The sequence below is a fragment of the Periophthalmus magnuspinnatus genome, chromosome 19 (genome assembly GCF_009829125.3).
Source record: "Periophthalmus magnuspinnatus isolate fPerMag1 chromosome 19, fPerMag1.2.pri, whole genome shotgun sequence".
Taxonomy (NCBI): domain Eukaryota; kingdom Metazoa; phylum Chordata; class Actinopteri; order Gobiiformes; family Gobiidae; genus Periophthalmus; species Periophthalmus magnuspinnatus.
In genome coordinates, this window is record NC_047144.1 from 1,212,656 (window position 1) to 1,234,776 (window position 22,121).

Here is a 22,121-nt window from a genome sequence, read left to right on the forward strand (position 1 = left end):
TTCTCCAACAGAGACACTTTTGATTTGAAACTGGAATTAAAATTGAAATGAAAATAGACTCTGAAAAGAGACAACAGTTGACAAACTTATTTCAGTAAAAGCCTTTTAATAGACGAATACACAGACACATGTGTTGAGCTTCTTTACTTCAGACGGAGGATTGATTCTTCCTCTTATTCGCAACATATTACTATTCTAGTAACATTAATCCATATAATTAACATATTTGTACATTATCACAATATACACTCACCTGAAGGATTATTAGGAACACCAGACTAATACGGTGTTTGACCTTTCACCTTCAGAACTGCCTTAATTCTACGTGGCATTGATTCAAGGTGCTGATTCATTCTTTACAAATGTTGGCCCATATTGAGGAGCATCTTGCAGTTGATGGAGATTTGTGGGATGCACATCCAGGGCATGAAGCTCCCGTTCCACCACATCCCAAAGATGCTCTATCGGGTTGAGATCTGGTGACTGTGGGGCCATTGTAGTTCAGTGAACTCACTGTTATGTTCAAGAAACCAATTTGAAATGATTGGAGCTTTATGACATGGTGCATTATCCTGCTGGAAGTAGAGGAGGAGGATGGGTACATGGTGGTCATGAAGGGATGGACATGGTCAGAAACAATGTTCAGGTCGCCCGTGGCATTTAAACGATGCCCAATTGGCACTAAGGGACCTAAAGTGTGCCAAGAAAACATCCCCCACACCATTACACCACCACCTGCACAGTGGGAACAAGGCATGATGGATCCATGTTCTCATTCTGTTTATGCCAAATTCTGACTCTACCATTTGAAAGTCTCAACAGAAATCCAGACTCATCAGACCAGGCAACATTTTTCCAGTCTTCAACTGTCCAATTTTGTTGAACTCGTGCAAATTGTAGCCTCTTTTTCCTATTTGTAGTGGAGATGAGTGGTGCCCGGTGGGGTCTTCTGCTGTTGTAGCCCATCCGCCTCAAGGTTGTGCGTGTTGTGGCTTCACAAATGCTTTGCTGCATTCCTCGGTTGTAACGAGTGGTTATTTCAGTTAACGTTGCTCTTCTATCAGCTTGAATCACTCGGCCCATTCTCCTCTGACCTCTAGCATCAACAAGGCATTTTTGCCCACAGGACTGCGACATACTGGATGTTTTTCCCTTTTCACACCATTCTTTGTAAACCCTAGAAATGGTTGTTTGTGAAAATCCCAGTAACTGAGCAGATTGTGAAATACTCAGACCGGCCCGTCTGGCACCAACAACCAGGCCACGCTCAAAATTACTTAAATCACCTTTCTTTCCCATTCTGACATTCAGTTTGGAGTTCAGGATATTGTCTTGACCAGGACCACACCCCTAAATGCATTGAAGCAACTGCCATGTGATTGATTGATTGATTAGATAATTGCATCAAGGAGAAATTGAACAGTTGTTCCCAATAATCCTTTAGGTGAGTGTATAATGTATATACATTTCTTTTTAAGACAAATCTTACATAAAATGAATTAATGTTTGTACCTTTAACTCATTTGAACTTGTATCAATATTTTTATTTTTAACAACAACCCATGACATGGGTTGGCGGCACGGTGGCTGAGTGGCAACACTCATGCCTCACAGCAAGAGGGTTTGGTTCAATCCCCGGGTCGCCCAGGCCTTTCTGTGTGGAGTTTTTCATGTTTCTCCTCGTGTCTGGATGGGTTTCCTCCGGGTACTCTGGTTTCCCCCATCAACCAAAACATGAACGCCCTTTTAGACAACTGTTGTTGTGATTTTGGGCGTTACAAAAATAAATGAATTGAATTGAATTGACATATTAGTTAATTAATTCCCTTTTTTCAACAAAGAAGGACAATTCAGCAAGTGTCCATGAGATGGCGCTAGTCTTTCTAAGCTTAACAGCACCGCCATGTGTTTATAACAACTTTACAACAGCATTTCTTGTACTTGGTACTAAAATGTACACATTTAATGTCGTATAAAACTCAGTTAATGCAATATTGTATTAAAATGTTTGACATAAATGTCCATAAATAACATTACTCAAGTGGTTCCTTGCACCTTCGGTTGGTTTGGATTAGTTTTACCCAGGTTGTACTTTCCTTACACTTACACACCACTAGCTTAGCAGGTTAGAATATGAAACGATCACCTGGTTTAGTGCTGGTTTGGTACAGATGTAGTTTAGAGCTGATTTAGTCCTGGTTTAGACCTGGTTTAGTCATTGTTTAGACTTTGTTAAGTCCTAGTTTGGACCTGGTTTAGTCTTTATTTATATTTGTCTCCTACTGAATGCACAGTCCAGGTTCATGTGATCTCAGAGGGTCTGAGATCACATGAACCTGGACTGAGCATGGATCAGAGAGAGACCAGAGAGGACGGAGCCCCTCCCTCTATAAAAGCTCACAGGTAAGAGAGGATCACTAACACTCCACCACTGTTCTCCATGTCAGAGCTCAGACTAAAGCCACTGCTCCATCTGTGTCCACAGACCTGCTCCTGAGGACAGAGGCGTCTCATTCAAGAGTGAGAACTCTAAGGGACGAGGGATAGAGTCAAAAAGAGAACATGGTCCAGAGTAAGTCAGACTCACCTCATAATGTCAGGACTTTATGTTCACAGCCTTTTTAGAATGATATGGATGACTTGTTTTTTATTAAACTCAACATAAGTGTAAGAGCTGCAGATGACCTCTGTGACTGTGAGGAGGAACTTCATGCTCGTCTCAGCAGCAGGAAATGCAACACACTTATGTCTTTGTCCTACAAAAGTCCTTCTATGAGATCCTAGTCCAGGCCCATCACCCGCTGGACCTGCTCAAGTCACATGACTTTAACCACTGTGTTTCTCCAACAGAGACACTTTAGATTTGAAACTGGAATTAAAATGGAGTCTGAAAAGAGACAACAGTCGACAAACTTCTTTCAGTAAAAGGAAGAAAACAACAAACTTTAATAATTCAGATAAAACTGTCATGGCCCAGACAAATAGACAAGTTTATTATAACACAATTCATACACAAAGTCATTCAAAGAGCTTTACAGAATAAGAAAGACATTAAACTCACAAAACAAACAAAACATAAATAATCATAATAAAAGTGTAGAGCTGAATAAAACCTCTCAGTCATATGCACAGATAAACAGAACCGTTTGAGCCTGGATTTAAACACTGTCAGAGCAGAGGCCTGTCTCACATCTTCAGGAAGGAACTAAACCAGGACTGAACCAGGACTAAACCAGGACTAAACCAGGACTAGACCAGGACTAAACCAGGACTAGACCAGGACTAGACCAGGACTAGACCAGGACTAGACCAGGACTAGACCAGGACTAGACCAGGACTAGACCAGGACTACAGAATGACTCCATCAGGAGTTGGGTCCCTGAGGTCCTCCTCATGTGAGATGGTTCATGTGGCTCATGTCAGATGTTCTTTGGTGCTGGTCCATGGAGAGACTTGTTCATGCTGCATTGCTCATGTTTGTCTGGATGTGAACAGTTTGAAATGCTTGACTTTCTCTGGTCTTTTCTTGTAGTTACTGATTGGCTTCAGTCCTCATCTCTTTCTCATGCATATTTGTTAAAATCAAGGAAATTGAAGTGGTGGAGAACTTCAAATATTTGGGGATTCTGTTGCATCCAATTTTTGAGTCAATCAGTAAATCCAAAAACTGAAATAAAATGTGTCTTTCTTTGGAAGTGCTAGACACAAACCCACTAAATACAGGTTTAATCCTTGTTAAGTCATTGTTTAGTCCTGGTTTAGTGCTGGTTTGGTATAGATGCAGTTTAGAACTGGTTTAGTCCTGGTTTAGACCTAATTTAGTTCTGGTCCTTGTATAAATCTGGTTTAGTCCTGCCTAAGTCCTCGTATGGTAGAGATTTAGTTTGGAGGTGCTTTAGTCCTGGTTTATTCCTGTTTTAGAACTGGTTAAGTGCTGGTTTACACCTGATTTAGTCATAGTTTAGACCTTCTTTAGTCCTGGTTTTGTTCTGGTTTGGACCTGGTTTTGTCCTGGTTTTGTCCTGGTTTAGACCTGGTTTAGTCTTTGTTAGAACCAAAACACTCGACTCCTCCATATTTGTGTCCTAGTGACCGCAAACACCAGCCACTTCCTTCAGCTGCACTTTTCTCTGAGAAACATTGGACACTGAATTGTGGTAAAATAAAGTTCCAAACTATAAAGTTTGACTTCGTAGTGATAAAAGTATTGAACACAAGGCTCATGGCAGGAATGTCATGTGTCGACTTCCACAGTGCAGCACTGATGTGTTACTGATGTGAAACAAAACCATTCATCTGTGGCTCCACCAGTACAAAAACACATTTACACAGAAAAACAACATATACTCTGTTGAGTTACGTTGCAGATACATGTTTGACTTTAGAGTGGACTTTTTGCAGTGGGCTTTATGCATCGCCTCCTCCTAAGGACCTGAGATCACATGAACTTGGACTGAGCATGAATCAGAGAGAGACCAGAGAGGACGGAGCCCCTCCCTCTATAGAAGCTCACAGGTAAGAGAGGATCACTAACACTCCACCACTGTTCTCCATGTCAGAGCTCAGACTAAAGCCACTGCTCCATCTGTGTCCACAGACCTGCTCCTGGGGCCAGCGCCGTCTCACTCAAGAGTGATGAGTCTATAGGACGATTGATTGATTTTAAAAGAGAACATGGTCCAGAGTAAGTCAGACTCACCTCATAATGTCAGGACTTTATGTTCACAGCCTTTTTAGAATGATATGGATGACTTGTTTTTTATTAAACTCAACATAAGTGTAAGAGCTGCAGATGACCTCTGTGACTGTGAGGAGGAACTTCATGCTCGTCTCAGCAGCAGGAAATGCAACACACTTATGTCTTTGTCCTACAAAAGTCCTTCTATGAGATCCTAGTCCAGGCCCATCACCCGCTGGACCTGCTCAAGTCACATGACTTTAACCACTGTGTTTCTCCAACAGAGACACTTTTGATTTGAAACTGGAATTAAAATGGAGTCTGAAAAGAGACGACAGTCGACAAACTTCTTTCAGGAAAAGGAAGAAAACAACTGACTTTAATAATTCAGATAAAATTGTCATGGCCCAGACAAATAGACTAATACAGGACTAAACCAGGACTAAACCAGGACTAGACCAGGTCTAAACCAGGACTAAACCAGGACTAGACCAGGACTAAACCAGGACTAAACCAGGACTAGACCAGGACTAGACCAGGACTAAACCAGGTCTACAGAATGACTCCATCAGGAGTTGGGTCCCTGAGGTCCTCCTCATGTGAGATGGTTCATGTGGCTCATGTCAGATGTTCTTTGGTGCTGGTCCATGGAGAGACTTGTTCATGCTGCATTGCTCATGTTTGTCTGGATGTGAACAGTTTGAAATGCTTGACTTTCTCTGGTCTTTTCTTGTAGTTACTGATTGGCTTCAGTCCTCATCTCTTTCTCATGCATATTTGTTAAAATCAAGGAAATTGAAGTGGTGGAGAACTTCAAATATTTGGGGATTGTGTTGGATACAATTTTTGAGTCAATAAGCAAATCCAAAAACTGTGAAATAAAACGCGTCTGTCGTTGAAAGTGCTAGACACAAACCCACTAAAGACTGGTTTAGTCCTGGTTATATCATGGTTTAGTCCTGGTTTAGTGCTGGTTTGGTACAGATTTAGTTTAGAGCTGGTTTAGTCCTGGTTTAGACATGATTTAGTCCTGGTTCGGACCAGGTTTAGGCCTGGTTTAGATGTGATTTAATCCTGGTTTAGTCTTGGGTTTAAACCTGGTTTAGTGGTTAAAGAAGAACCCTAGTTAGATTTACTTTGTAGTCCTTGAAAGCACACTGGCTTCTCTATTTACCTTGGTATACAACTTATTAAAAGGTCAACAATGCACAACATAATACCACATAAAGGTGACATACTGTCTGAATTTGGGTTAGCTCCTTTACTTTATACCAACCAGGTTCGCCATGGCCACAGCAACCCCTGTCCCCTCTAGTCCCGCCCCCTGCTGTCTTCAGCCACTGCGCTCAGGAATCTTTTTGAGACAACCTCGGCACAATAAATGTCCCAAAACTTGTGAGAGCATCATTTTCAGATTTGTACATGTAAAATTACTCATTTGTCATGATCCGCACCGTCCGCTCCTAGTTTTCCTCCTGTCCTGCTCTTTCCCTCCCTCACCTGCCGGATCTGGGCTCCTGGCTTCTCCTGCGCGCACCTGCAGCCCATCAGCGCAATTACCACCACCTGCTGTGTATAAGAGGAGCCAGGACTAGACACTCGGTGCGAGATTGTCGTCGTTCCTTCGTTCCTGCATTCCTGCAGGATGAACGATGCTTCATCCTGTTTGTGGCCAGAGTGTCCGCATGTCTACATTCCTGCTCCCGCTCGTTCCTGCTCCTGCCTCCGCACCCCAGCTTCGGTACAGTCCACCCTTTTTCTTCACCTCCTTGTCTCGTCCTGGACTCCGGCTTGCTCCACGTCTCCCGCTCCGGCCCCGGTACTGTTCAACTCCTGGTCTTCACCCTCTTGTCTCGTCCCGGACTCTGGTTCACACCCCGCTCCCAGTTCCTTGCTGGGTTAATGAACTCTTGTTAATTACTTCACAATCTGTAAAATAAACACTGTAAATCTGCCCCGAGTCTGCACTCTTTGGTCCGCTACACACACCGTTACGACAGAATTTGTAAGTGGAAAACGATATTTATAAGCGTAAAATGAAATTTGTAAGTGTAATTTAATTTTTTTTTATTTTTTTTTTTCACAAATCAAGATTTACATGTTAAAATTTTTTGGAAGTATTGTACCGTAATAATACATGGCAATATCACCAAAAAGTATCACATATAAGTTATTAACATTTCAATCATAATACAAGTGGTCCTGGTTTTAGAAAATAAAAGTATGGTAACAGTATGGACAATCTTAATGATAACATTATAACAACAGTGTCTACCGTTGTTTGTTTTTCACTTTGTGAAAACTGAACCACAGACAGAACCAAAAGACATTGTATGTGATGATGGATTCTGGAGTGAGGTGAACACAAGAGTTACGAAGAGTCATTATGACTGAAATGTGTTTTCTTCTGTGTCTCAGGATCCACCAAAAACTTCCTCCATCTGAACCTGGTCCCATCTGTGAGTCCCTCAGGAGTGACTGGTCTTTGGGACATCCATATAATTTTGCAAAAGAGTCGTGAGTTTCCACAAGTGTTGAATAAAACAATTTAAATGAACATAAGTGTTTGATGAGTCTCTCTCACAGAGTGGAGCAGCAGGGTCCAGAGGTCTCCAGTGGTCAGCACCATCAGACACAGCAGGTCTGTCACTAAAGTTTGTAAATGTTCAGATGAATGAGAACTTGTTTCACACAGATCCGGCAGTGACTGCATTTGTATAGTTGTATATGTATTTGTATATGTTTATAATGTGTTTTTTCAGGTTCCAGAGGAGGACATCTTGACTTTTGTCCAGAAGGAGCTGAAGAAGCTCCAAAAGGTTTTGAGTACAGATTATACAGAATGCTTAGAGCCAGAGGAGGATGAGGATGAAGAGCAGAGGAGCAGCAGTGAGGCTGTTCTGAAGATCACACTGAACTTCTTGAGCAGGATGAAAAAGAAGGAGGTGGCTGAGCGTCTAAGCAGCAGTAGGACCATTTAACACATTTAACAAGGTGCTCACAGTCGTTTTATATTCTCTGAGACTCAGGCCTGTATCTGTTGTCTTCATTCAGGGATTTATTCTGGAGTTTATCGCCAAAAACTGAAGTCTAACCTGCAGCAGAAGTTTGAGTGTGTGTTTGAGGGCATCGCTAAAGCAGGAAACCCCACCCTTCTGAATCAGATCTACACAGAGCTCTACATCACAGAGGGAGGGTCTTCAGAGGTCAACCAGGAACATGAGGTCAGACACATGGAAACAGCCTCCAGGAAACCAGACCCAGCAGAGACACCCATCACATGTGAAGACATGTTTAAAGGCCCAGCTCACACACATGGACCAATCAGAACAGTGCTGACAAAGGGAGTGGCTGGCATCGGGAAAACAGTGCTCACTCAGAAGTTCAGTCTGGACTGGGCTGAAGGCAAAGCCAACCAGGACATACAGCTGCTGTTCCCGTTCACTTTCAGAGCACTCAATGTGCTGAAGGAGAGAAGCTTCAGCTTGGTGACACTTGTTCATCACTTCTTTAGTCAAACACAAACAGAACTCTGCAGCTTTGAACACCTCCAGGTGCTCTTCATCTTTGACGGTCTGGACGAGTGCAGACTTCCTCTGGACTTCACCAAAACCAAGGCCCTGACCGACCCCACAGAGTCCACCTCACTGCACGTGCTGCTGGTAAACCTCATCAGGGGGAGTCTGCTTCCCTCCGCTCGCCTCTGGATAACCACACGACCTGCTGCGGCCAATCAGATCCCTGCTGAGTGCGTCTCCATGGTGACAGAGGTCAGAGGGTTCACCGACCCACAGAAGGAGCAGTACTTCAGGAAGAGGTTCAGAGACGAGGCCGACACAATCATCTCCCACATCAAGACGTCCAGAAGCCTCCACATCATGTGCTACATGCCAATCTTCTGCTGGATCGCTGCCACAGTCCTGGAGCATGTGTTGAAAAGCAGAGAGAGAGGAGAGCTGCCCACGACCCTGACTCAGATGTACATCCACTTTCTGGTGGTTCAAGCCAAAGTCAAAAACATCAAGTATGAAGGAGGATCTGAGACAGACCCACACTGGACTGCAGAGACCAGGCAGATGGTGGAGTCTCTGGGAAAACTGGCCTTTGAGCAGCTGCAGAAAGGAAACCTGATCTTCTACGAGTGTGACCTGAGGGAGTGTGGACTGGACGCTGCAGCGGCCTCAGTGTACTCTGGAGTGTTCACACAGGTCTTTAGAGAGGAGCCAGGCCTGTACCAGGACAAGGTCTACTGCTTCATCCATCTGAGTGTGCAGGAGTTTTTGGCTGCTCTTCATGTTCATCAAACCTTCATCAACACTAGGATCAACCTCCTCTCAGAGAAAACACAGAAGTCTACAACGTTCAGTGGGGGAAAAAATCTATCGGACCTTCACCAGACAGCTGTGGACCGGGCCTTACAGAGTCCAAATGGACACCTGGACCTGCTCCTCCGCTTTCTCTTGGGTCTTTCACTGTCGACCAATCAGAGCCTTCTACATGGTCTGCTGTTCCAAACAGGAAGTAGCTCCCAGAACAATCAGGAGACAGCTGATTACATCAAGAAGAAGCTGAGTGAGGATGTGTCTGCAGAGAGGAGCATCAGCCTGCTCCACTGTCTCAATGAACTGAATGACCGTTCTCTGGTGGAGCAGATCCAACAGTACCTGAGTTCAGGACGTCTGTCTGAAGGTGGACTGTCTCCTGCTGAGTGGTCAGCTCTGGCCTTCATCTTACTGTCATCAGAAAAAGATCTGGACCAGTTTGAGCTGAAGAAATACTCTGCTTCAGAGGAGGCTCTCCTGAGGCTGCTGCCAGTGGTCAAGGCCTCCAACAAAGCTCTGTGAGTAACATTTGTTTAACAGAGGATGGTTTGATTCAAGTTCTAGATAAACAATGTTTTCTCTCTCCAGACTGAGCAGCTGTAACCTGTCAGAGAGAAGCTGTGAAGCTCTGTCCTCAGTCCTCAGCTCCCAGTCCTCTAGTCTGAGAGTCCTAGATCTCAGTCTCAACGACTTGAAGGACTCAGGGCTGGAGATGTTGTCTGTTGGTCTGAAGAGTCCTCACTGTAAACTGGAACAGCTCAGGTCAGAGGGGTTAAAATTACTCACTATTATTACATTGGTTGTTACATTGGAAAACAACATTTCAGAAAGATATGGGACTTTTCATTTGTCCCAGTATGGGTTGAATGCAGAGTTGGAGTGGGTCTAACATCTACTGGGAGCATTTGCAATCAGTCCATCAGTAACCCACCAGCCCTCTTTTTCAGTGTTGTCTACACAAATGTTGCAAATATACATGAGGGACTGTTTATGCAACAATCAGAGAAATTCCTTTCTTCTGCTGCATTTTAGTAATTTTTTTTTTTTTTTTAAACTGCATCAAACAATAGGCCTGTCCTGTTGTTATGCTCACTCCCTTGAAGTAAAATGCCCAATTTAATGCATCAAATCAGCTGAACTCTCGACAGGTCAGGTTTTTGGGTTTTGTGCATTGAGTTAGTGCATTGTCATTTTAAAACCTTTTTACAATCAGGAAAGTTTTATTTTGGAAGGGTCACGGGAATTACATTTGGTAAAAGAAACAAAGTCATCAGAGTTTTTATTTGTCTCATTTTGTGTTAAATGCAGGGGTGGAGTGCTTTGGCTGAGGGCCTTGAAATCTAAAGGGAGATTTTGCAAGGCAACAGCCCATCAGTATTTCACCAGCCCAGAAACAAACGACTCACATCATGGGAAGGGTTAGCCACTGACCGCTCCTCACAGAGCCACAGCAGAGTTATGCTGATGTGAGAGATGTGACAGGGGCGGTCGATCCCTTCAGCCACACCCCTCTCACATCTCTCATGTTTGGAGTCAAACAAGCACCGGCCCCACAGGCTGAGGCTTAAACTCTTTTGTGGTGGTTCTAGTCTCTAATGTCCCTCTGTCTCCTCAGTCTGTCCCTCTGTGGACTGTCCCCTCACAGCTGTGGGCCTCTGGCCTCAGTCCTCAGCTCCTCCAGTCTCACACACCTGGATCTCAGTCACAACGACCTCCAGGACTCAGGAGTGGAGCTGCTGTGTTCTGGACTGAAGAGCGTCCCCTGCAGACTGGAGACGCTCAGGTGAGATGCTCCCATGATGCACTCTGCCCCCTTGTGTCCACATGAGTGTAATGCTGTGTCTTTAGGCTGTCTGGATGTCTGGTCTCACAGAGGGGCGGGGCTGCTCTGGCCTCAGCTCTGAGCTCCGCCCCCTCCCACCTGAGAGAGTTAGACCTGAGCTACAACCATCCAGGACCCTCAGCCGAGCTCCTGACCACTCTACAGGACCAGCGCCCCCTGCTGTCTGTCAGGTGAGAGCGCCCCCTGCTGTCTGTCAAAGGCACAACCACACACACAGCAGCACACTGGAGGAAAGACAATTAGGCACAAAGGAAGAGGAACCAACAAAACTTGTTCTTCTTCCATCCTAGAGCACATGTTAATGTCTGTAACTAGCGCTCTCTGCCTGACCACTACCACATTTTACAGAGCTGAAAACTCCATGGCTAACTCCCCGCGCACATATTCACTTATTTATTTATCACCTCTGAGTCTTTGTGGATCATTTAAAACCTCAGATGGAGCTCAGACTTGTCTCTGTGTTTGTACAACAGGGCTCTCATCCTCATGTCCAGTGTACACACACAAAGGACACGCTCCCGAATGTATGTGTGTGAGACTAATGTGTGTGTGTCTGGGTGTGTGTGTAAAAGACTAATGTGGGTGTGTGTTTGTGTGAGTGAGACTAATGTGTGTGTGTGTGTGTGTGTGAGAGAGACATGTAAGTGTAGTAAGTGACAAATGTGGCCAATTCAAATGCACTTGATAAGAGCTGAGAAAAACATCAAAACAAACCTGTCTTAAAATGATATTTAAAAACAACTTCATGTTTCAGTTTGATGTCGTGTGTTTCAGTCTGATGTTTCAGTCTGATGTTTCAGTCTGATGTCTTGTGTTTCAGTCTGATGTCGTGTGTTTCAGTCTGATGTCGTGTGTTTCAGTCTCATGTCGTGTGTTTCAGTCTGATGTCGTGTGTTTCAGTCTGATGTCGTGTGTTTCAGTCTGATGTCGTGTGTTTCAGACTGGACCATGCTGGAGCTCAGTGGTTAACACCAGGACTCAGAAAGTGTAAGTTTTGAGAAACTCCATTTGAAACAGACACTTATTTAAATGGATAAAATGGTCCAAGGACCTCACATAGAATATATATTGTTGTGTGGCCTCAGACTGTGAGGTCCACAGCTGTGTCCATGACTGAATCCAGAGTTCTTCTTAAAGCAGATCCTGAAGAGTCCAGTCTGGAGCTGTGGAACTGCACTCATGTTTCAGCTCAAACACAACAGTGATCTTCATTCTTCTTCTGGAGACAGTGGATTTAAACCAATCCCCTGTTCTCCTCTCCTTCATATAGAGACATTTTAAAGGAGAAAGTCTGTGTCATGGAGCACAGAGGAGTGTAGGAATGTGTGGAGTGACGTCAGAGACTGGAGCTGCACTTTGTCACTGCAGCAACAAACTCAAGTTTTACACTGAAAAGAATCTGAAATAGATGTGAGGCTGAAACTAAAGGAAATATAGAGCTGATGCAAAAGAAACATGAGCCAAATATAAGACTGACATGATTCACAAATAAAATCATCAGAATAAAAATACATTCATCATAAATAATTGACTTTAAATCCATCTTTCATGAATAGATTGACCCTTATTAAACTATAATTAAATGTGTGTCTCCACATGGGACTAACTGCTGCTGTGTTGTGTCTTCTCTCCATCAGATTTCTGTGATCTCACTCTGGATCCAAACACAGCTCACAGAAAACTCAAACTGTCTGACAACAACAAGAAGGTGACACATGTGAGAGAGGAGCAGCCGTATCCAGATCATCAGGACAGATTTGACTACTGGCTTCAGATTCTGTGTTCCACTGGTCTGACTGGTCGCTGTTACTGGGAGGTCCAGTGGAGTGGAAGGATTGAGATATCAGTGTCTTACAGAGGAATCAGAAGGAAAGAACGCAGTCATGTCAGTTTGTTTGGAGGCAATGATCAGTCCTGGAGCCTGCGCTGTTCTGAAGATGGTTTCTCTGTTCGTCATAATAACAATCAAACTTTCCTTCCTCAGCCCTGGTCCTCCTCTTTTGAGAGAGTTGCAGTGTTTGTGGACTGTCCTGCTGGCTCTCTGTCCTTCTATACAGTCTCCTCTGACCAACTGACCCACCTCCACACCTTCAACACCACATTCACTCACACTCTGATCCCAGGGTTTTGGCTCCATTATGGTTCCTCAGTGTCTCTGTGTCCGACAGACTCACCCTCCTCTGTGTAAAATACAACAGTCAAATCTGTAGAAAAATCACTTTGTAAATGTTGATTTTATTTTGACTTCATTTGACCAGAGATTTATTTTATGTTTTATTTCCTCTTAAAGACAAACTGCAGACATCAGCCTCACACTAGTGGTTTAGATCATAATAATTCATAAATGTGGTCTTATCAACCTTTATTCAATTTGGAGAAGCTGACCGCACTGGCACCAAAGAAACTAAACCTCCACAAGCTCCACTGGCTCCCCGTCCCTCAGCGCATCCACTTCGAAATCCTTCTTATCACATTCAAATCTCTCCACAACCTGGCCCCTCCTTACCTCACAGACCTGCTCCACCACCACACTCCATCTCGCTCCCTCCACTCCTCCAGCTCCAACCTCCCGTCCCTGCCCTGTAGGACCAAGCTCCGAACCTGGGGGGACAGAGCCTTCTCCATCGCTGCCCCCACCCTCTGGAACTCACTACCTAAACCCCTCCGTGACTGCTCTGACCTCCCCACCTTCAAGAAAGAACTCAAAACTCACCTGTTCAAAATCGCTTTTAATGCTTGATTTTATGTTGTAAATTTCTGTGATATTTTATTTTGTATCTACTGTGAAGCGACTTTGAGTGTCCTGAAAAGCGCTATATAAATAAAATGTATTATTATTATTATAAACCATGAGCTCATATAAAATGATGTAAAGTTTGAGTCTTATTGTGTTCTCAGCCACAAATAAAAGACAAAAGTTCAAACTCAAACTGTGTTCTGTAAGAATCCCTCTAGTTTAACCTGAGACAGGTCAGAATTCTCAGGTGGAGTTCTCTGTGTCACTGTCAGACTGCAGACCTGATTTATGTTTAATATCTAATGTAATTACTAGGCTTGTCCTCATGAAACAAAAACTGGCATAAAGTTCAGTGTCTTAATAATATATAAATAATAGTATGGTCACTGTTGTCACAGAAAATATGTATATGCATGGACCCCAATGATTTAAATCAAGCTATCTGTTGTAATGTCTGGGGGGACCAAAGATTCAGACTTGGGGTAAAAATGTTTGAACCAAGTTATTTACAAACATCGAAATGTAAATGTAGGTTGACGGAGCATTTAGTTGAGAGTGGTGTCGTATGCTGAAATCTTGGAGCCGTTCGTGGGTAGCGGGGTCAGAGGCTGGGGTGTTCGTACCGGTCAAGGTGAGCTGGGTCGGAGGATGAGGTGTTCATACCAGTCATAAAGAGCAGGGTCAGAGGCGGAGTTGCAGAGTAGTTCCAAGGAGTGGGATCTGGTGAAAAATGAAAAATAACAGCTGAGAATCAAGATCATAAGTGCAAAAACTAGACTGAGTGTGGTAAGAGAGCCCAAAGAAATGTGGTGGTTGTTGGTGACTGCTGACGTCATTTCCGGGTGAGTGGATTCTGTTTTGCGAGTTGTATATCTAGCGTCTCTCTCCTGAAATTGTTAATCCAAGAATCTTTACAATTTTAAAAAGCAGTTTCTAACATCTACACTAGTGCCTGAATTCTTCGCTAAACCACCAAAGTTTCATTCAGCATCTATTGCTCCGCACTTCGTGGATTAATCCCCTCTATCTCTCGGTTCAGCCTGAACTAGCCTAGCCGACTAGCATCATGGCTAAACCCTCCTCCTCTTCTCTCGCTTTTCCCTGCCCTGGTTGCCATATGTGGACTGATGACCCTGGCTTATTTGACGATGATAGGGACAGTTGCGTTAAGTGTAGTGTAGTGGCAGTCCTGCAGGCCAGGGTCTCAAAGTTAGAAACGCGGATCCGCTTATTGGAAGTTCTGACCCCAAGTTACAGTCAGGTAGCAGCAGTAAGGACCGCGGACCGCAGTAGCTTTAGCGTAGCTAGCGAGACTAGCCCCCCAGCGCAACCCGTGCAGCCAGGATCAGACCAGGACAGGTTTGTGACAGTTAGAAGAAAGTGTAGGACAGGCTAGGGACACAGGGCTGAGAATAGGACTGGAGCAGACCAGGGACACAGGGTTGAGAGTAGAGAGCGCCCCGTCCAGAACAGGTTTGCTCCCCTGAGCTGGACCCGGGACACTTTAGTCATAGGGAGCTCCATAGTCAGGGACGTGGAACTGCCTGCAGCTTCCACGCGGTGTTACCCTGGAGCCAGACTGGGTGACATCGAGGAGAATCTTAGGCTTTTAAAGAAAAGTAAGAATAGGTACCGCCGGATCGTTATACACGCGGGGGGTAACGATACTCGGCGCGGTCAGTCAGAGGTGGTTAAGTTACAGATAGCTGCAGTCTGTGAATTGGCTAAGTCAATGTCGGAGTCCGTGTACTTCTCTGGCCCCCTCCCAACCTACACCAATTGTGAAATGTACAGCCGCTTTTCAGCAGTCAACCAGTGGTTGACCAATTGGTGCCCGCAGAATGGTGTCGTCTTCATAGATAATTGGAGGGCATTTGAGGGGAACCCTAGGCTTATACGTAGAGACGGCATCCATCCCACGCAGGCTGGCTCCGCCCTGTTAGCTCAGAATATGATTGCTAGTCTAGATTGACCAGGTAAGACTAGCATGCAGAATAGCTCAGGGAAGCACAGTGATAGTGACGTTAGGGAGCAGTTTAGACCAGTGAAGCACAGCTCAGTCATATGGAACAGCTCCAAACAGACAGAGACTGTGTGTGCCCCACGTACAAAAAACACAAAAAACACCCCTAAACTCTGACAAAGAAGCTGTCAGATCTCATAACTTAATAAAAATAAATAAATGTGCCGCAAATAAACAAAATGATAAGTGTGTAAAATGTGGACTGCTAAACATCAGGTCTCTTTCCTCCAAATCTCTTTTAATAAATGAACTAATTGGCGACCTTAATATTGATCTGTTAGCCCTAACTGAAACATGGCTTCGGGAAAATGACTATGTTAGACTAAACAAATCTACACCATCAAGTCACATGAACTTTCAGAGTGCCCGGAGCACAGGTGGAGGTGGTGGTGTGGCCGTCATCTCTCATTCCAGTCTAATTCTCAGCCCCAAACCCAACTATACTTACCTCTCCTTTGAAAGCCTCGCACTCTCCATTACATGCCCCAATTCGAAAAAAATAAAAGCTGTTATATTTATAATAATTTATCGACCTCCTGGTCCATATGCCGACTTCCTGACAGAGTTTTCTGATTTCATTTCAAGTTTAGTCTTGAACTGGGAAAGGATTGTTATAGTTGGAGATTTCAACATTCATGTAGATAATGGCAGTGATTGCCTCAGTGATGCTTTTGGCTCCTGGATGGGATCGGTTTCACCCAGAGTGTGAATAAGCCGACTCACTGTCACAATCACACTCTAGATCTCGTTCTAACCTATGGTATTGAGATTAATGATCTAATTGTCCTTCCTCAAAACCCTATACTCTCTGACCATTTCTTAATTACCTTTCAATTTATACTAAAAGACTATCCAGCCCCACAGAAAAAAACTATAATGAAAAGAACATTATCAGATAAATCGGTTACAGAGTTTAAAGAAATTATTGAGCCATTACTGAAAGATATGTCATGTGACAATGACAATAATTTTAATCCAATTGTCACTGATCAATTGGTTGACAGAACAATGCTCACCTTAAAATCTGCTCTCGATGTTGTAGCTCCGCTAAAACAGAAAAGCATTAAACCAAGACCTCCGGCTCCATGGTACACGTTACAGCTCAGGACACTCAAACAACATGTAAGACGCACAGAGAAGCTTTCGCTCTGAGCAGTCTCTGAAGGCATGGAAGCTCTGCCTGCTCACTTATAAGGCCGCTCTGTGGAAAGCCCGAACTAGATACTATTCAAATCTAATAGAAGTAAACAAAAATAACCCCAGATTTCTGTTCAGCACTGTAGCCAGGCTGACAAACTCCCACACTGCTAATGAGTCTCTTATCCCCTCGAACATTAGTTGTGATGACTTTCTTCACTTCTTCGATTACAAAATTACAACCATTAGAGACAAAATCAACAAAGCTACTCCAAAAATCAGCTCTGAGCAAATCCAGTCTGTAATACCAATATCCCACATGGATCCTCTAATAATATTAGATAAATTTACTCCTGTTGATGAGGTGGAGATTACCTCAGTCATCATGTCGTCCAAACCATCAACCTGTTTGCTCGACCCTATTCCAATCAGACTCCTCAAAGAAGCCCTCCCCTTAATAATAGATTCCATCCATAACATAATAAATATGTCGTTAGAAAATGGCTACGTTCCTCAGTCCTTTAAGTATGCTGTGATTAAACCCCTTTTGAAAAAACCTAACCTAAATCCTGATGAACTAGTCAACTATAGACCTATCTCTAATCTTCCCTTCCTCTCAAAAATTCTAGAGCGAGTTGTGGTGAAACAGCTCTGCCGCCACCTGCAGGACAATAATATATTTGAAAAATTTCAATCTGGATTCAGAGCTCACCACAGCACAGAGACTGCACTGCTTAAAGTAACAAATGATTTACTACTAGCTGCTGATAACGGGCTGGCTTCAGTCCTGGTCCTACTGGACCTCAGTGCAGCGTTTGACACCATTGATCACAACATTCTACTGCAGAGGTTAGAATGTGACATTGGAATCAGAGGGACCGCCCTCAAATGGTTTAAATCCTATCTATCAGATAGGTACCAGTTTGTTAGTATAAACCTCTCCCTGTTCTAAAGTAGCCTGTGGTGTTCTACAAGCTCCACAAAAATATCTGCACTGGCTTCCTGTCGAGTTTAGAATCAAATTCAAAGTCCTCCTCCTGACATACAAAGCCCTAAACGGTATGGCCCCATCCTATCTGCAAGATGCTATTGTCCCGTACCAGCCAAACAGAGCACTCCGCTCTCAGAATGCAGGACTATTAGTGGTTCCTAGAGTGTCCAAAAGTACAGTGGGAGGGAGAGCATTCAGTTACCAAGCTCCTGTGCTATGGAATCAACTCCCTGCTGATGTTAAACAGGCCCCCACAGTCTCTGTATTTAAGACCAGGCTTAAAACCTTCCTCTTCGGTATAGACCAGGTTACATAGTGAGGGAGTTAGGGACATTAAAACCCGGGATAAGACAGGCTGCAGTAGGAGTAACTAGCTGGGGGAAGTATGGCAACCTGAGCACTATCCTCTGCTTTGTCCTATTTTCTCATCAGCAATGCTATTCACATGTTGTCCCCTGTCCCACTCCCCCTGTGTAGTGTATCTCTTTCAGATGCCCCGATGACTGGACCCTCTCATCCTCCTCGCCCGGCTCTCCTCCTCCTCGTCTGGTCTTTCTCCTCCTTGCCTGGCCGATTTTTCTAGTTTTGTCTGATTTTTCCTGTTGTTTAGTTTTTGTATGTATATCTCGGTGGCTGAGTGGCTCATGTCTCACAGCAGAGGTTTTGGTTCGATCCCCGGGTCGCCCAGGCCTTTCTGTGTGGAGTTTTGCATGTTTCTCCCCGTGTCTGGATGGGTTTCCTCAGGGTACTCCGGTTTCCCCCATCAACCAAAACATGAACGCCGTTCCAGACAACTGTTGTTGTGATTTTGGGCGTTACAAAAATAAATGAATTGAATTGAATCATTCTTAGCGGGACAAGAGACAGGGGCCTAAATGGACGATTTGTAATGAGTCTCAAAAGAACTGTGCTGCCCCCTTCTGGAGTACAAATGTTCTGCAGTGGTAAAAATGAGGTTGTGGTGATTTTAATGTGATAATTATTAATATGCTTGAAATGTCACTTTGCACCTCTAGATGGCAGCGTGTTCTTCCTCTTCATCCCTTTGGAACAGTTCAAAAGATTGTTCCTCTTGGTCTTCTTAATTTTGTTGGTAAACTGGTGTAGTTTAAATGTGCTGTGAATTATTTAGAAAGTGTCCAACACAAATTCTAATTTTACATCAGTAATATAATGTTGACTAGCAGAGTTCTATTTGTTTATTATTTTAGTTGTTTATTTTATTATTTTACACCTTTTTGTATCTAACCCCTTAACATTCCGGGTCATTTTGGTGAAATTGCCTTTGTTCTGACGTCTCCAAATTAAAATGATCACATTATTGAACCCTCAGTAGTAAATACACAAGTTTGGGTCTTTGTAAAGGAAACACTCTATAGTTTTACCCACAGGTGTCAGGATCACTGTAAGTTTGTCTGCTAAGCATTTACGCACATTGGACCACACATAAAAAAAAATTTGTTTCTCATTTTCACCTATATTTTTTGGGGAAAATGAAGGTGTAGAATGCTGCAGTCAGGAGCTGAGGACAAAAAGACACTATGTCTCAACTGACAAGATTGTTGACCACTTACATTTCAAATTTGAGGTCAACACCTAAAAAAAGTTTTACAATCATTTTATCAGGGGTAAGTCCAGGCGTCTCCAAACGTTCTCCAAATGGAGACATTTGGAGAACGTTTGGAAAAACTGCAATAACTTTTGACTGTTTGCAGATTGCAGATTGGCATTAGCTAATGCGAATGATTACACATAATAAAACATTTGACCCACAATTCAGTCAATAGCAGAATAAACCATGCTTATTGATCAGGAACAGCATCCAGTCCATCAAAACATAAGGTCCTCTACTCCTGAGTCCACCATGAGATCTTCACTTGGTTCCATGAACCGATCCGGATCCGAGATGCCTCTAGTTTAACTTGTACAAACATCCACAGTGTCCTCAGTCATGTACTTCCTTTGTTTTGTCCATTTCATCATGATTAAAATGCAAAACTGTGCGTAAAATTACACAATTACACGCGTGTAATTTTACGCGCGGCTCTTTGCATCCAGTCTCCTCCTTTTACGCGCACAGCATAGTCTGTCTGTTTACGGGAAACCACTGCATGTCATGCATCGTTGTGTTCTGCTGTTCATTGGCTTTAAGGGGAAAACATCACTAAATGTGTGTAATGTAACAGCTTGATTCTACAAAAGGGAGAGTGGGGCATACACTTTCAGTCATCTATAGCACTCATTCACTGTCCATGGCTCCAGTAACCCACAGCCCCCACCTTATTGGCCAACTTTGATGTCAATCACAAGCTAACAAGTTTGTTTTGCACTGAGGAACAACGTTGGCACTGTTAGAAATTTATTATGCTTGAAATCAACAAAAGAAATGCAAACAAGTGACGGAGCAGATTTCACTTTCTTGCAGCAGATTGGACATGGAGGATCTAACTTCTTTTGTGGACATGATTTCTTGACTGGATTATATTCTCTGGACCTTTATGGAACGATTGAGAGCAACTTTGTGTGAATATGTTGATGTTTGACAGAACCAGAGCGCTCAAAGTTAAGTCCAAATCCACATTTCTGACTTCTCTGTAAAAACATCTTTCCTGTCAGCACTGTGGTGATTGCAGGTGTAAATGGTTTACATATTCAGAAAGATGAATGTCGTGGCTTTCATTTGATGTGTAGAGTGTTTGTGTGGGTGACGCAGAAATACACGTACATTGCTGTTAACTTGTAATGTAAAGGTGTTGGAACGTCAAGTGGTTAAGTAGTTCTAAAATTAAGATTGGTTCGATTTAAGCACATTTCTTCCTTTCTGCTGTTCTTGAACTTTGTGTTGCAACACTGTAATTTCTCCATTGTGTGACAAATAAAGGTTCTGGTCTATTGTTCTAATCACAGACTGTATAAAGAAGTGGACTAAGTGAGTGTGACGTCACCCACAGCGTTCAGCCCCAGTCAAATGAAGCTCAGGCTGGAGCAGTTAGAGCCTCACTCTGTACTAAAGCACCACTGGTTTAGTATGGATCGGGCGCTTAGCAACAACGTCAATCAAATCTGTTACTAATGCTAGTGGGAGTGACCTCAGGGAAAGAAGGAACCTGATTTGTTTTTAATTTGTCTGATTTGTTTGATTTACACAATAGTAAACACAATAGTAAAATAAAAGGATCACGTAGAGTGGGTTAATACGAAGATTTTAAGAATGTAGCAACTAGCATGTTAGCTATGTACATTTATATAAACAGTCTATGGTTCTTTTATTTTGAACCTTATTGGACTGTTCTCTTCCATCTTTTAAAATCCAAGCTCTTTTTCATATGTTTATTTATTTGCCAAATGAATTTAGTTTTAATATTCAACAGACAAAACACCTAAATGTATTTTCAACTTGCTTGTTGAGTTCAGCTCCTTTCAAATCTGACATTAAAGAGGGAGTATTATGCAAAAATCATTGACCATGTTATCAAAAAACATCTGAAGAGGTTTTAGACGTCATCCATACATATTGAGTAATCTAGTGATCTTTCCAGGGCCCTATTCAAACCCTCCTCATGGCTAGCAGTAAGATTCTGTTCAAAGCTCCACCCACAAGCCTACATCACCCATGTACGAGGCTCCACCCACAAGCCTACATCACCCATGCTCCCACACAACAATTCTCCATAAATATACAAAAACATAACACAAAACTGTGCACTATGACGTGACAAACCTGATGTGATGTGCAGTAGTTTCATTCGTGGGATGCAGCTGATTGTGTTGTGATGGTGCTCTGAAGGGGGAGCGACTTAGCAAACATGTTAATACGTTGTTTTGGGTGAGGACTGATCTAAATATGTCCTGTGTTAGAGTTAATAGTTGTTCAGTAACAGCAGCTCCTTCACACAATGGCGCCACCAACAGGATGAATGGAGGAGGATCCTGTTCGTGACGCCATTCTGACATTTAACTCAGTTCTAACACGACTTCAGACTGAACACAACAGAACAGCAGGTTTCAGAACATTCTAAAGGACAAGGGCTTCACAGAGATGGACATGAGCACAGGTGCAAACAACTATTCAAAACTATATACTGTGTCTTTGGTCTACCCAGCCACGCTAATGTTTTCACGGAACGACCAGAAGAAAAGTTTCATTGACGGAAACGAGGCGGAACCAAGACCGAGGGAAGAAAGAAGTGTATGAACCTGTAAACACTGAAAGGTAATGACGGGTTAAAGGCCCTGGCATTTAATCCTCTCTAGACAGGACATGTTGGTGTTTTCTTCTTCTGTTCCTGTGTCTTGTCTGTTTCTGTTTTATGTGACGCTCTGTGGTCGACTGACTTTTAAATGTGTTATAGAAATAACACTCAACATGTCATGATCCCTGTCTTGCTCT

General features: G+C 43.3%; 2 protein-coding genes across 2 annotated transcripts in view; both read left to right on the forward strand.

The window, feature by feature from the left end:
* The first annotated feature begins 2,320 nt into the window (after positions 1-2,320).
* Positions 2,321-22,121, forward strand: part of LOC129456146 (NLR family CARD domain-containing protein 3-like) — a 217,679-nt gene continuing 197,878 nt past the window's right edge. The window contains exons 1-4 of the mRNA XM_055229702.1: positions 2,321-2,403; positions 2,486-2,572; positions 4,402-4,515; positions 4,598-4,684. Of these exons, the coding sequence (XP_055085677.1) occupies positions 2,348-2,403; positions 2,486-2,572; positions 4,402-4,515; positions 4,598-4,684 (344 nt within the window). The 5' untranslated portion in view covers positions 2,321-2,347. The remainder of the gene's footprint in view (positions 2,404-2,485; positions 2,573-4,401; positions 4,516-4,597; positions 4,685-22,121) is intronic.
* On the forward strand, positions 5,965-13,643 carry LOC117387571 (protein NLRC3-like). The gene is made up of 11 exons (XM_055229565.1): positions 5,965-6,102; positions 6,323-6,419; positions 7,097-7,195; positions 7,265-7,319; positions 7,374-7,645; positions 7,733-9,518; positions 9,589-9,762; positions 10,616-10,783; positions 10,849-11,013; positions 11,784-11,830; positions 12,481-13,643. The coding sequence occupies exons 1-11, from the start codon at positions 5,965-5,967 to the stop codon at positions 13,029-13,031; spliced, it is 3,552 nt and encodes a 1,183-aa protein (XP_055085540.1). The 3' UTR covers positions 13,032-13,643.

Coding starts and splice junctions, on each gene's coding strand:
- LOC117387571 (XM_055229565.1), top strand. CDS start 5,965: ATGGCCACAGCAACCCCTGTCCCCTCTAGTCCCGCCCCCTGCTGTCTT. Junction 9,763..10,615: donor TGTAAACTGGAACAGCTCAG/GTCAGAGGGGTT, acceptor CTGTCTCCTCAG/TCTGTCCCTCTGTGGACTGT. Junction 11,014..11,783: donor CGCCCCCTGCTGTCTGTCAG/GTGAGAGCGCCC, acceptor CGTGTGTTTCAG/ACTGGACCATGCTGGAGCTC.